Genomic DNA, 15091 nt, shown 5'->3' with positions numbered 1-15091 from the left:
TTATTTTTATTTTAGTGAAAAGAATTTAATAATCATCATCCAAAAAGTAATGGAAGAACATCAACGATCAGACGAATCGGTTCAGTATTTTGCAGTCGCAGTGAAGGAGGGAGAGATTCCTGAAATTTACTTTTCCGGGAAGAAGAAGAAGGAGGAGGAGGAGTCTTCTACGAAGGGTGGTGCTAGTTTTTTGTTCGATACCAATGTTGGAGATGATGTAACTGAAACAACCAAACAACCCACCACCACCGTGAAAGATAGCTTCTTCAGTAATGTCAACAATAGCAGCATTGCTGCTGATTCCAATGATAAAGGAAGCGAGACCGAGGAGGACATGGACATGGACATGGGGGGGGATTCTAATAAGAACAAAAAGAGAGAGAAAAAGAAGAAGAAGAAGAAGAGGAATAGGAATAGTGGAAGAAGTGTAAAAGAAGAGGATGACCTGGACAAAATTTTGGCCGAGCTTGGTGAAGGTCCTCTTTCGCTTTCTAAACCTCATAAAGAGGAGAAGCTTCAAGTTCAACCTGAAGCCATTAGTGAGGTTAAGGTTGATGTTATGGAAGCTGAAGAAGAAACTGCAACTGGGGAGTCTGAGTCTGCAGCAGCAAAGAAGAAGAAAAAGAAGAAGGAAAAGGAAAAAGAGAAGAAAGCAGCATTAGCCAGCGGCAGTGGAGGAGGTAAAGGAATCGAAAAAGAGTAGTAGAGTTTTTGACAAGAAGGTTCCCAAGCATGTGAGAGAAATCCAGGAGGCACTATTGAGGCGTAAAGAAGCTGAAGAGAGAAAGAAAAAAGAAGAAGAGGAGAGGCTGAGGAAGGAGGAAGACGAGCGTCGTCGACAAGAGGAGCTTGAGAGGCTAGCAGAGGGGCAAAACTCAGGAAAAAGGAGAAGCTGCTCAGGAAAAAACGGGAAGGCAAGCTCTTAACAGCTAAGCAGAGGAAAGAGCCCATCGCAGGGAGGCAACGAGGAATCAGATTCTAGCTACGTGGAGGAAGAATATACAGGAAAAGGAGGAAACCCAGCTGGATTCTATAGCCGAGGCAGTGGCATTGGAAGTCGAAAAGGTCCAAGAAGAAGAAGAAGAAGTCGAGTCAGCAGCAGGTGATGCTGCAGAGAAGCTGGAAATTGAGTATGGGGTTGAAGAGGATGGAATCAAAGAAGATGAAGAAGAAGAAGCATGGGATGAGAAGAGCTGGGATGATGATGTTGTTGTTGTCAAATTGAATGCTAAGAGTGTGTTTGATGAGGAAGAAGCTGGTTCTCTTCCTCTGCTTCTTGTGAAGAAAAAGTCCAAGCGAGTCATGGCTGAATCTTCTGGAAATGCAGAAACCAAGCCCACAGTTACTGCTGCTGCCAAGAAGGCTGTTGTTACTACTACATCTACAAAAACTCAACATGAGGCAGAAGTAGTTACTGAAAAGATCAGGAGAAAGGAGGATGTGGTGATGATGAAACAGGAAGAACAAACCATGGAAGCTCTCTCAAAACGGAGTGCTAACAACCTCCGTTCTCCAATTTGTTGCATCATGGGTCATGTTGATACTGGTAAAACCAAGCTGCTAGACTGCATCCGAGGCACTAATGTGCAAGAAGGCGAGGCTGGAGGCATTACACAGCAGATTGGGGCGACTTATTTTCCTGCCGAGAACATAAGGGAGAGAACCAAGGAGCTAAAGGCCGATGCCACTTTGCGTGTCCCTGGTCTTTTGGTCATTGATACTCCAGGACACGAATCATTCACGAATTTACGTTCTCGGGGTTCAAGCTTATGTGATATTGCAATTTTGGTTGTGACATAATGCACGGATTGGAACCACAGACAATTGAATCGTTGAATCTTTTGAAAATGAGGAATACGGAGTTCATAGTTGCCTTGAATAAGGTGGGGCTCAGCTTGTTGATTGATAGCTTTAATTTTTTTTGTTTTTGATAAATAGTATTTCATTCAAAAACAGCACCAGGCCGGTCGAGGTGACCGGCCTAGCAAAACCTTACAAACAGGACGCTACTCACGAGGAATACATCGAAACCCATCCCAATTGAAAACAAAATCCTTGAAGAAAATCTCCCTAAACTTCTTAAAGATTTTGGACCAACAAAATATAAGACCCAAAATGGATAAAATCGTTAAACTGTAAGATAGCTTTAATATAGCTTTAAAGATATGGACCAACAAAAGATAGCTTTAATATAGCTTCTGGAAATTAAACTGTAAGATTTGTTATTTCTCCAGTCTAATCTTTCTGCTTCTTTTCTTTTTGGGTTTCAAAGGTTGACAGGCTATATGGTTGGAAGAGATGACCCAATGCACCGATTGTGAAAGCTATGAAGCAACAGTCTAAAGACGTACAAATTGAGTTCAATATGAGGCTTACCCAGGTCACTACTACATTCCAGACATAATTTTGTAGTCTATGGTAGTAGCGGATATAGTTACCCTTCTCTTTGTTTTTCTTTTTTCAGATTGTTACACAGTTCAAGGAGCAGGGTTTAAATACTGAATTGTATTACAAAAATAAAGAAATGGGGGAAACGTTCAGTATTGTGCCTACAAGTGCAATCAGGTACGTTGTCACGGACTTGAAAACCAAGCCTCTTAATATATATATATATATTCAATAATTGTCAATTTCAAAGTAGAGGAAGCCACGTCTTTCTGGCAAACTTTGTAATTTTTTTTGTTTTTGCAGTGGTGAAGGCATTCCAGATCTGCTATTGTTATTGGTGCAGTGGACTCAAAAAACTATGTTGGAGAAGCTTATGTTTTGCAATGAAGTGAAGTGAGCTTTCTTTAAGTTCATTTGTTTTCTTTCTATTCATTTATTTGTATTTTATGCATCAAAGTATGAAAATTAAGTTGTAATTTTTTGGATTGGGACTGTCCCCAGTGCACAGTATTGGAGGTTAAAGTTATTGAAGGCCTAGGGACAACGATTGATGTTGTATTGATTAATGGTGAGCTTCATGAAGGAGATCAAATAGTTGTTTGTGGCATGCAAGTAAGCCTTCTAATAATTGTCTTTATTCCATATATATATTGTCAGTGGCATTTGTTAAAGTTTCTTATATATATATTTCGATATCAGGGGCCTATTGTTACCACAATCCGTGCTATACTGACCCCTCACCCAATGAAGGAGCTTCGAGTTAAGGTGAGTAGTTTTTTTAATTAGTTCTTACGTTTTGTGTTCCTTCAATTGTTTGTTGCAGTTATTTTCTGTTCTAGCCTTACATTTTATGTTTGTTCGTATACAATGTAGTTATGCAGGATCAATACCAGTCCTTGCATCTCATCATTATCTGATAGCAGATTTTGATCTCTTATTTTTTAATAGAATATTCTTTATACATCAGTTTGGTTGATTTTATTGTTTAGGGACAAGTTAATTGAAATTATGGGTCGTATCTTTTTAACCTCGATACGTTGGAGCTATTCCATCAACAACTGAATTTGTAAAAAAAATTAGATATGTAGATGTTCCAACTTATTTACATGCATCAATCTTTATTAGGATACCGAAAGTATCTTAATCGTTACATTACATCTGAAACCAATATGATCTTTTTTGGATTAAAAAAGAAAAAACATGGTAAAAGATGTTTCAAGAAATAAAACACATCCCCATATGATATATGCCTTAGTCGAAAGGCACTAAAAAGGCATGTGCATCCCCGAAGGCATAAGCTTTTTCAATGTTGTCTCTTTGAGTGAGTCATAAGTCTTTGAGTGCAAATGGGCTTTCCTTAGAGCCTCGAGCTGTTTTATGAGTCTCTTGTTTTATATTGACTTCCTTTTTAGTTGCATCAACTAACACCACAAAACATTTTATTGACTTCCCAACTTTCATCCTCTATGAACCATGATACCATAAATATTATTGTTGTTGATATACTAACTTAGACTGAATGTGGTTGATGGGAGGGACTCTTGTAGGGAGAGAAATATAGAACTGGTGCTGGGCATATGAACTTTGATTCTTTTATGCAAAGAGGTTAAAGGCTGGGTTGAAGGGTAGTAGATTGTATTGGACTGTGGGGTAGTGGGAACTAAGGGCTTATAGTGCTAGAACTCAGAATGGGCTGTGGCATCAATAAAATTCTTTCATTTCATTTATTGAACTTCGAGACATACATGTATTTATGGGGTTCAGACTTATGAGGTGGCCCTTCTTTTAACTTTTCCCCCTTAACAAGCCAACACTAATCTAAATTTCAAACTACCAATAAATTAGACTTGTTGGTCCCAGTGACTATTAATCTGGCAACTGCTACTCCCATTAGAAACTTCAAAATGGAAACCTGCGTTACTAATAAATTGTAGAAATTGACTGACTAAGCAATTCAAAAATGGATACGCATATCTAGTTTCAAATTTATGGAAACTTTGATGATCAAGTAGTTAGTCACGTACAGGATCATATACAAACCCCTTCTACAAAAAGGTCATGTAAACAGATCCAAAATCCAGAATTCTTAGCATGGACCAAAATTATATTGTTTTCTTTGGCTGTAAATCCCAAGGTATGTGACCCTGTCTTCATCAGTTTTGTAAAAAAAAAAAAAAAATTGTGGTCTAATTGGTACACATTGTTCATAGAACATTCTGGATACGCATCTCCTTTTATCCATCTAATCCTAATTCTATCCCGCAAGATTCTCTTCAGTCTCTTTTTCTTTATGGATAAAATTGGTCTTTTATATGGAATAATTTATACTCATTTTATAGCCTCAGCAGAATTTTCACGAACTATTTGATTTGTCTGCTTGTATTAGCTTTTAAAATGATCGCAGACTGCTTATCAAAAAATAAATAAAGTGGTTGCAGGGTTGCAAAAAATATTTGCAAACACAACTTATCCCAAGCACAACATGATGATTGATAATTTTTTGTTGTTTCAATTTCCAGGGTTCTTATCTACATCATAAAGAACTCAAGGCCGCACAGGGTATCAAGATCGCTGCCCAGGTGAAGTTAGTTTCCAATATACTTTTAGAAATGCACCTATGGATATTTACATTAATATACATATCCACTCACTTCTTCTTATTGATCTTGGTATTCTAAAAGACTTGTGGTGTTATATGTTTTGTTCTTCTTATTGAGCTTGGTCTTCTCAAAGACTTGTTGTGTTATATCTTTTGTTTGCAGGGCCTTGAACATGTTATTGCAAGCACTGGTCTATATGTGGTGGAGCCTAATGATGATTTGGAAGACATCAAGGAAGCAGCAATGCAAGACATGAGATTAGTAATGAGCAGGGTTGACAAGAGTGGGGAAGGTGTTTACGTGCAAGCATCCACACTTGGGTCGTTGGAAGCATTATTGGACTTCTTGAAGAGTCCAGCTGTCAACATACCTGTTAGTGGAATAAGCATAGGTCCTGTACACAAGAGAGATGTCATGAGGGCTAGTGTCATGCTCGAGAGAAAAAAGGAGGAATTCGCTATGATCTTAGCGTTTGATGTCAATGTAACACCTGAGGCTCGCGAGCTTGCTGATGAGACCGGTGTCAAGATATTTATTGCCGATATCATTTATCACTTATTTGATCAGTTCAAGTCATATATTGACAATCTTAAGGAAGAGAAAAAGAAGGAAGAGACTGAAGAAGCAGTATTTCCATGTGTTCTCAAAGTTATACCAAATTACATTTTCAACAAGAAGGACCCAATTGTCGTGGGGGTTGATGTTCTCCATGGCATCGTCAAGGTATCTCTCATTTCCTACTTTGGATATCTCTTTATTTGTTGTGTTCAACCACACTTGACCAAGTCGTGTCATGCTAGCCAATAGAACCAACAAAAGTTTGTATTCTGATCACCCAGGCAAAATTCCCCATGCGCTTAAGAGAACCTCTTTTTTTTTTGCTAACCTCAATTAGGTGGACCCCTAAATCAGACAACGTTTTTTCCCACTAAAATGTGTGACATATGTTTGGGGCTTGATTAAATTCCTCCTCCCCGATTCTCTTAGATGTCAAGTTGGGAAACGTAATATTTTTCCCAACTTCCCCAAAATTTACAGACTCCATTTACACCTTTTAACCTTCCCTACCCAACACATAGCTGAATTAGGATTTTGGAACCCATTTTAATAGTCTTGTGATGAAAGTTATGAAGAGCCAAGTAGTTGATTGCCATTTTTTAGGGTAATACAACTTGGGAGTTGAGGTCTTCAACTTTTTTTTTATTTTTATTTTATGTATTCTGTTTTCTTGTGTCACCGCTGTCCAAGGCAAGAGATCAGCTGTTGGAGGACCTCTCATTTTATTATGATTATTATTATTATTATTAATATTGCTTGGCTTGTGTATACCATGCGTCTCACTATATATTTTGGTCGCATTGAGCAGGTGGGCACTCCAATTTGTATTCCTTCAAGGGATTTTATTGATATTGGGCGGATTGCATCCATTGAAGTTAATCACAAACAGATTGATACTGCTAAGAAAGGGCAGAAGGTGTCCATAAAGGTAATAATGGGTAGTGCATTTTATGTTGGAAAAAATCTGCATTTCTATCCAGATTTTTGTGATCGAGTAGGGATATTTGAGCTACGATTCAAGTGGGTCCCATTACTTTTTTGTAGTTGGACCACTTGGAAACTTATTCATCTCATTAAAGAGAATAGTTTCATGTTTTAAGTTGTCAAAAATTCATTATGGGTGAATGACAAATCAGCTCCAAAGAACCCCTATTAGCCATGGTTTGTTGTATGTGGTTTATAAGATTATTGAGTTTATAAGAGAAACTCTTTAGTCCCACATCGGATAGGAATAAGAAAATTGTCTAGTTCTTATATAGAACTTCTTATATCACTTAAGTGTATATGAGAGAGAGACTTGGATAAGCCCACGCACGCGCACAAGGGGCCCATGGGCTCAAGAAGGATTTATCCATTGGTCCAAAATATCCTTAATGCGTATGCGCGCAGGGGGGGGTTGCAAATCCCGTCAATTTGGCTTCACGTGGGTGCGCGCGACGGGCCTGGGCTCATTTGATTTCTTTGGGTGTCTCTTAAGAGACACATATGCGTCCTTTTCTAAGAGACACTTGCACATTCCTTTTCCTAAGAGACACCTTGTCTCTTCTTCTTCTTTGCTGTGTTGTTTAAACGTGCAAGCATTCTATTTTTCTTTTGCATTCTTTGAGAGTATAAACAGTAGCGTTCGGTTCGCTAGACGTGTAGATTGTAGTGCTGCCTCTACACGTGTGATCGTTGTATCCTGGGAGACAATTGTTCATTGATCCGTGTGCACCAAGTTGCGGGAACAAAATTGTCTTAAGGACATTGTGTTCAACACAAGCCTCGGTCAAACTTTTATTTTGTTCATTCTCGGGTATCTACCGCTTCAACTATTCAACAATCTTAAGACAATTTTGTGTGTTGGATTTTTTTTTTTCTGTTCTTACAGATTAGAAAAATGAATCACCAAGAGAAACCCGAGAAATTTAATGGCTCGGATTTTAAGCGTTGGCAACAGAAAATGTTGTTTTATTTAACAACATTAAACTTGGCCAAATTCCTTCAAGAAGATGCACCTGTTCTGAAGGAAAACGAATCAGATAGCACAACGGTTGCTGCTATCGAAGCATGGAAACACTCTGATTTTCTATGCAGGAACTATATCCTCAATGGATTGGATAATACACTGTATAACGTATATAGTCCAATCGTCACTGCAAAAGAACTGTGGGAATCCTTAGACAAGAAATATAAGACAGAAGATGCCGGACAAAAGAAATTTGTAGTCGGCAGATTCTTGGATTATAAAATGGTGGATTCTAAAACTGTTATCAATCAAGTTCAAGAACTTCAAATTATCCTGCATGAAATTCATGCAGAAGGCATGTCGATTAGTGAATCATTTCAAGTGGCATCGGTAATTGAAAAATTACCGCCATCTTGGAGAGACTTCAAAAATTATTTGAAGCACAAACGTAAGGAGATGAAGCTCGAGGACTTGATTGTGCGGTTAAGAATTGAGGAAGAAAACAGAATAAGTGAGAAAGGGACGAAGTATAACTACTACGAGTCCAAGGCCAATGTAATAGAAGTTAAACGGCCTAAGTCGATCTCTCACAACAAAAAGAGGAAAATCTCTACTCTGAGTCCTAAAGGTAAGGACTTTAAGAAATTCAAGGGAACCTGTTTTGTTTGCAACAAACCAGGACATCGAGCCAAGGACTGTCGCAAACGCAAGGACCAGGATTCATCGAAGAATAAATTGGTTCAAGCCCAGTTGTCCGAAGTAGAGAATCTTGTTGCTGTTGTTTCTGATATCAACCTCTCAGCAGTTGTCTCTGAAGTAAATTTAGTCGGAAATACTAAAGAATGGTGGGTAGACACAGGGGCTACTCGACACATATGTTCTGACAAAAATTTATTTTCAGAATATAGTAAAACAGGAAAGGATGAACAACTCTTTATGGGTAACTCTTCAACTTCAAGAATTGAAGGGCAAGGAAAAGTAGTGCTGAAATTTACTTCGGGAAAGAGTCTTACATTAAATGACGTGTTGCACGTACCAGACATCCGGAAAAATTTAGTATCCGGATCTTTACTAAGTAAGAAGGGTTTCAGATTAGTATTTGAATCTGATAAGTTTGTACTTACTAAAAATGGGATGTACGTGGGCAAGGGGTATTTGACCGATGGTCTGTTTAAACTAAATGTAATGACAATTGTACCCAAAAATTCAATTATGAATAAAGAGAATTCTTCTGTTTATATGCTTGAGTCTTTCAATATGTGGCATGATAGATTAGGTCATGTGAATTTTAATACCTTGCGAAGGTTAATGAATTTAGATTTATTGCCTAAATTTCATATTGATCAAAATCATAAATGTGAAACATGTGTGGAGGCCAAATTAACCAAAACACCCTTTCATTCTGTGGAAAGGAATTCAAAACCTCTAGAATTAATTCATAGTGATATCTGTGATTTAAAATTTGTGCAAACAAGAGGTGGGAAAAAGTATTTCATTACTTTTATCGATGATTGCACAAGATATTGTTATGTTTATTTACTAAGGAGTAAAGACGAAGCCTTAGAAATGTTTAAATATTACAAGGATGAAGTTGAAAATCAACTCAATCAAAAGATAAAGGTAGTAAGAAGTGATAGAGGAGGTGAATATGAAGCACCCATCGGTGAGTTCTGTTTAGAACATGGTATTATTCACCAAACTACCGCTCCTTATTCACCACAATCTAATGGTGTTGCTGAACGCAAAAATCGAACCTTAAAAGAAATGATGAATGCTATGTTAATAAGTTCTGGTTTACCCCAGAATTTGTGGGGGGAAGCAATACTTTCAGCAAATCATATTCTTAACAAAATACCTCACAAGAAATCAGACCAAACTCCATATGAGTTATGGAAAGGTCGAAAACCATCATATAAATATTTAAAAGTGTGGGGGTGTTTAGCTAAGGTAATGGTTCCTAGTCCGAAAAAGGTTAAAATAGGACCAAAAACCATTGATTGTATATTCATTGGTTATGCACATAATAGTAGTGCATATCGATTCCTTGTGCACAAATCTGACATTCTTGACGTTCATGAAAATACGATTATTGAGTCAAGGAATGCTTCATTTTTTGAGAATATTTTTCCTTGCAAAAATATACAAAGAATAAGTTCTCATAAAAGAACTTATGATACTGCGATTACTAGCTCACAAGGAAATATAGACCAAAAGTCTATAGAAAATAAGGATGAACCTAGACGCAGTAAGAGACGTAAAGTGACTAAGTCTTTTGGTCCTGATTTTCTAACTTTTTTGTTAGAAAATGAACCTCAAACCTTTAAGGAAGCTATGTCTACACCTGAAGCACCTTATTGGACAGAGGCTGTAAATAACGAAATTGATTCAATTATGCAGAATCATACTTGGGAATTAGTGGATCTTCCACCAGGCAGCAAACCTATAGGTTGTAAATGGATCTTCAAAAAGAAGATGAAACCCGATGGTTCCATAGACAAGTATAAGGCAAGACTTGTTGCCAAAGGGTTCAAACAAAAAGAAGGTTTGGATTATTTTGACACCTATTCACCAGTTACAAGAATAACTTCCATTCGCATGTTGATAGCTATTGCTGCATTGCATAAGCTAGAAATGCATCAAATGGATGTTAAAACAGCATTTTTAAATGGTGAATTAAATGAAGAAATTTATATGGAACAACCAGAAGGTTTTACTGTCAAAGGACAGGAAAGAAAAGTGTGCAGACTTGTTAAATCTCTTTATGGATTAAAACAAGCACCTAAACAATGGCATGAAAAATTTGACAGTGTAATGATGTCAAATGGTTTCAAAATAAATGAATGTGACAAATGTGTATACGTTAAAAGCATTGAAGATGCTTATGTCATTGTTTGCTTATATGTTGATGATATGTTAATTTTAGGAACTAACAAAAATATCATCAAGTCAACAAAGAAAATGTTGACTAATAAGTTTGAAATGAAAGACTTAGGTGTTGCTGATGTTATACTAGGGATAAAAATTAGTAGAACATCAGAAGGACTTGTATTATCTCAATCACATTATATTGAGAAAATACTTAAGAAATTTAATCAATTTGATTGTAGTCCAGTTAAAACACCAATAGAAGTTAATTTTCATTTGAAGAAAAATACTGGTGAGAGTATCTCTCAATTAGAATATTCTCGTATAATTGGCAGTTTAATGTATCTCATGAACTGCACAAGGCCAGATATTGCTTACTCAGTTAGCAAACTGAGTAGATATACAAGTAATCCAGGATTAGATCACTGGAAGGCATTAGTCAGAGTTTTAAGATACTTAAAATATACTCTAGACTATGGGTTGCACTATACAAGATATCCAGCGGTACTTGAAGGATATTGTGATGCGAATTGGATATCATATTCTGAAGAATCAAAATCCACAAGTGGATATATTTTTACACTTGGAGGTGCAGCCGTTTCTTGGAAATCTTCTAAGCAGACGTGTATAGCCCGATCTACCATGGAATCGGAATTTATAGCGTTAGATAAAGCAGGAGAAGAAGCTGAGTGGCTTCGACATTTTTTAGAAGATATTCCTTTATGGCCAAAACCCGTGCCCGCCATCTGTGTACATTGTGATAATCAAGCAGCGATAGCTAGGGCACAAAATAATATTTATAACGGTAAATCTCGACATATTCGTCGTAGACACAATACTGTTAAGCAGTTACTCTCAAATGGAGTTATTTCAATTGATTATATAAAATCTAAGGAAAATCTCGCGGATCCGCTTACCAAAGGTTTAACAAGAGAGCAAATATACTGCACATCGAGAGGAATGGGATTAAAGCCTACACAAAAGAATCATCACAATGGAAACCCAACCTAGTTGACTGGAGATCCCAAGATCTTGGTTCAATGGGACAACTAGTTGTGTGTGATTCGCTAGAAGCACTGAAGAGGAAAAACCTCTTATCCACTCCTATGATGTAACGGTGCTGCCTGTAACAGTTTTTTAGGGTAAGCTTTTCTTTTAATGATTTCTATAACTTGATTTTCAAGTGGGGTACAACAGGGTACTCTTAATAGGAATCACCTATGTGAGTGTGAAGTTGGGCCGCTTCCATGAGAATTTATAAAGGCTAAAATTCTCTATAGCACTCATGAATCCAGGAATGTTCAGGGCCAAAATGAACACAACCGTGAGAACCGACTATGTCAGGAAAGGAACTATGTGAATTCTATTGTCTAGATTTACACTTAAGCTTGAACAGTTCAAAACATGGTGTTCACTGTTTAGCTAGTAAATCCTATAGTTTTTTACTAGGGAAGGTTCAAAGCCACAAGCTACCTACCCCGATGTAGTTTATTTCCTATTTATACTCTCTTTATTTTATTTTATCGATTTTATTTGTCGCCATTTTTCATTCATGTGGGGGATTGTTGGAAAAAATCTGCATTTCTATCCAGATTTTTGTGATCGAGTAGGGATATTTGAGCTACGATTCAAGTGGGTCCCATTACTTTTTTGTAGTTGGACCACTTGGAAACTTATTCATCTCATTAAAGAGAATAGTTTCATGTTTTAAGTTGTCAAAAATTCATTATGGGTGAATGACAAATCAACTCCAAAGAACCCCTATTAGCCATGGTTTGTTGTATGTGGTTTATAAGATTATTGAGTTTATAAGAGAAACTCTTTAGTCCCACATCGGATAGGTATAAGAAAATTGTCTAGTTCTTATATAGAACTTCTTATATCACTTAAGTGTATATGAGAGAGAGACTTGGATAAGCCCACGCACGCGCACAAGGGGCCCATGGGCTCAAGAAGGATTTAATCCATTGGTCCAAAATATCCTTAATGGGTATGCGCGCAGGGGGGGTGCAAATCCCGTCAATTTGGCTTCACGTGGGTGCGCGCGACGGGCCTGGGCTCATTTGATTTCTTTGGGTGTCTCTTAAGAGACACATATGCACCTGTCCTTTTCTAAGAGACACTTGCACATTCATTTTCCTAAGAGACACCTTGTCTCTTAAATTTCTATAAATAGGTCATCTCGACCTCAGTTTTATTCACTCAAAAAATTTTCTCTTCTTCTTCTTTGCTGTGTTGTTTAAACGTGCAAGCATTCTATTTTTCTTTTGCATTCTTTGAGAGTATAAACAGTAGCGTTCGGTTCGCTAGACGTGTAGATTGTAGTGCTGCATCTACACGTGTGATCGTTGTATCCTGGGAGACAATTGTTCATTGATCCGTGTGCACCAAGTTGCGGGAACAAAATTGTCTTAAGGACATTGTGTTCAACACAAGCCTCGGTCAAACTTTTATTTTGTTCATTCTCGGGTATCTACCGCTTCAACTATTCAACATTTTATACTATATGAAGGTAAAGTATTTGTTAGCATAGAACCCAATTTGTGAGTTATGATACCCAATCTGTGTGTTTTTCAGATAGCAAACAGCGATACTGAGGAGAAACAAAAGATGTATGGCAGGCATTTCGATATCGATGATGAACTTGTTAGCCACATCACAAGGAAGTCCATAGATATTCTGAAAACTAATTATCGGGTAATTTCTACTCGTCAATTTTCTCAAAGGACAAATTAAAAGCCGTATCACGCTTTCAGCCTCTGTTTGCTGGGCCTATGTTTGCATTCACAAGTTCTAACTCTTGAATCAAAAACGAAAAAACAATTAAGATTCAATCTCCACTTTTTTGGTGGTTGGTCTAATATTTTCCACTATGCTGCTGGATTATCTGTCTATTGATGAATGGAGGCTGGTTGCAAAGCTGAAGAATCTCTTCAAGGTACACTAGTGTGCTACATTACATAGTATTCCAATAAGTTTGATACTGCTTGGGAAAAATATTGAATTCTCTATAATAAGAATGGAACACAAATGTAATTTTAGGGTTTCTCCAAATACCCATGTCTTACTTTTAGGATGTAGGCATTGAATTGATGCATCAAAGGCAAACAATATTTTTTATGCATTTCTATGAATGTTGACACCACGCCTTGGATTCAAACCCCACTTGCACCTACTAATTATTAAATTGTAATCTGGTACTAGGCCGAAGGATTTTAATTTTAGATTATTGTTTTTATGTTACATTTCTCAATCTGACGCCAGTGTTATGGAGTGAACAGTAGAGGCTTAGATGTTTCAACCCCAAATTTTGAAAATAAATGACTCCATTGTTAGGGAGTGAACAGTAGAGGCTTAGGTTCACATAATTTGGTCTTGGATTTGGATACACCATTGATCCCACCGGGGTCAGATGAATATTATGTAAGGCAGGCAATTAGGCATATGGTTGGGTAATTTTCATTTACCATCTAAGCCGAGTTATTTGGGTATGGGTATAATTTTTTTATCCGATTAAAAATTCAGATAAATTTATCCGTAATTATTTTGTCCAATTTATTTTGGGTGGATATGCAACCTATCCAATCTGAATATCCACTTATCCAAATTTTAATACGGTAAATTCAGGCATATGTATAACTCAAAATTAAGGTTCTTCCATCATCTTCAAAATGAGGTTTATATGATATCCTTTAAAAAATTGGATATAGATAATCGACCCACACCCAACCCATTGCCAGCCCGACCAACAATGGGTCAGTTATGGGTTATGGGTTATAGCTTGATTCATGTTTAGGGTGGGGCTTGAATTTGTGATATAAGCCCATAAGCCCGACCCCTAACTTACATTATGATTTATAACTAGGTACTTTGCATGTGAAATTAATTTTATTATCTAAACATAAAAATATTTTTGACTTGTTTTTAAATGATGATATTTATTCCAACTCTTGAAGTGACATGTTTTTCTATCCAACTTGTTAGTATATTTAGTACTTCTTAAAACATATTTTCTTTTTATTCAAAATTATTTACTTGATTACAGAGTTATCTTGCTAATCATGGGTTATTAATAGTAATTTTACATTCTCATTAAAAATATTATTAAATTAATATATTGGTTGCATGCATTTGTGTTGCTAATTAAGCACCCAATCCTAAAAAAATGCATGACCATGACTTATAATTTAGCACAAGCAGTCGAAAAACAAAAACTGGTCTTATATTGTAATATTATAGTTGGAACTTATATAATCTAGAGGTTTAACTTTCTTGATAATTAGGCACTAGTACATTTTGTCTCACAGTGACCTTATAATACACTCCTTCATTGAATAGGCGAAAATTGTACCCTTACACTACAATCCTTGATTGAAAGAAGGATGAGTGCTCTTTCTCACTAAAGAATAATAGTGCTTTTTCTAAGTCTCCATCTTTTGGTGAATATATTTATTTTATATTTTTAAATTGATAAAATGCCCCCACAAAACTATAAAGTAGTGAATATCTTTGGCACTGCTTCTTGAGTTCTTTTCGACTGACAATTTGGAACCTCAACAGGAAGGAAAGAAGGCAACCAAATAAAAATATTTGTTTGAGTACAACCTGTCATTTGATCAATATCAATAAAAGGAATTAATATTGGATTATTTATAGAATTTTATTAATTTTATTTTAAATAAATAAAAATAATAATAATTGGCAAAAATTGTAACTTTGAAAAACGATACTT

General features: G+C 36.6%; 1 protein-coding gene across 1 annotated transcript; it reads left to right on the top strand.

Annotated features, from left to right (window-relative positions):
* Positions 1-49: 49 nt before the first annotated feature.
* On the top strand, positions 50-13489 carry LOC147381680 (eukaryotic translation initiation factor 5B-like). The gene is given in 15 exon segments (XM_086430094.1): positions 50-663; positions 665-864; positions 867-935; positions 938-1789; positions 1792-1883; positions 2273-2380; positions 2465-2565; positions 2692-2776; positions 2890-3000; positions 3088-3153; positions 4908-4967; positions 5151-5711; positions 6355-6474; positions 12937-13060; positions 13245-13489. Coding segments are annotated over 15 exon segments (3225 nt in total). The 3' UTR covers positions 13307-13489.
* Positions 13490-15091: the final 1602 nt, after the last annotated feature.

The sequence above is a fragment of the Akebia trifoliata genome, unplaced genomic scaffold, assembly GCF_017979445.1.
Source record: "Akebia trifoliata isolate Shusen 1 unplaced genomic scaffold, ASM1797944v1 Contig00304, whole genome shotgun sequence".
NCBI lineage: Eukaryota > Viridiplantae > Streptophyta > Magnoliopsida > Ranunculales > Lardizabalaceae > Akebia > Akebia trifoliata.
Note: the sequence above shows the minus strand (reverse complement) of the source record. Positions and strands in the feature narration are given on the sequence as shown.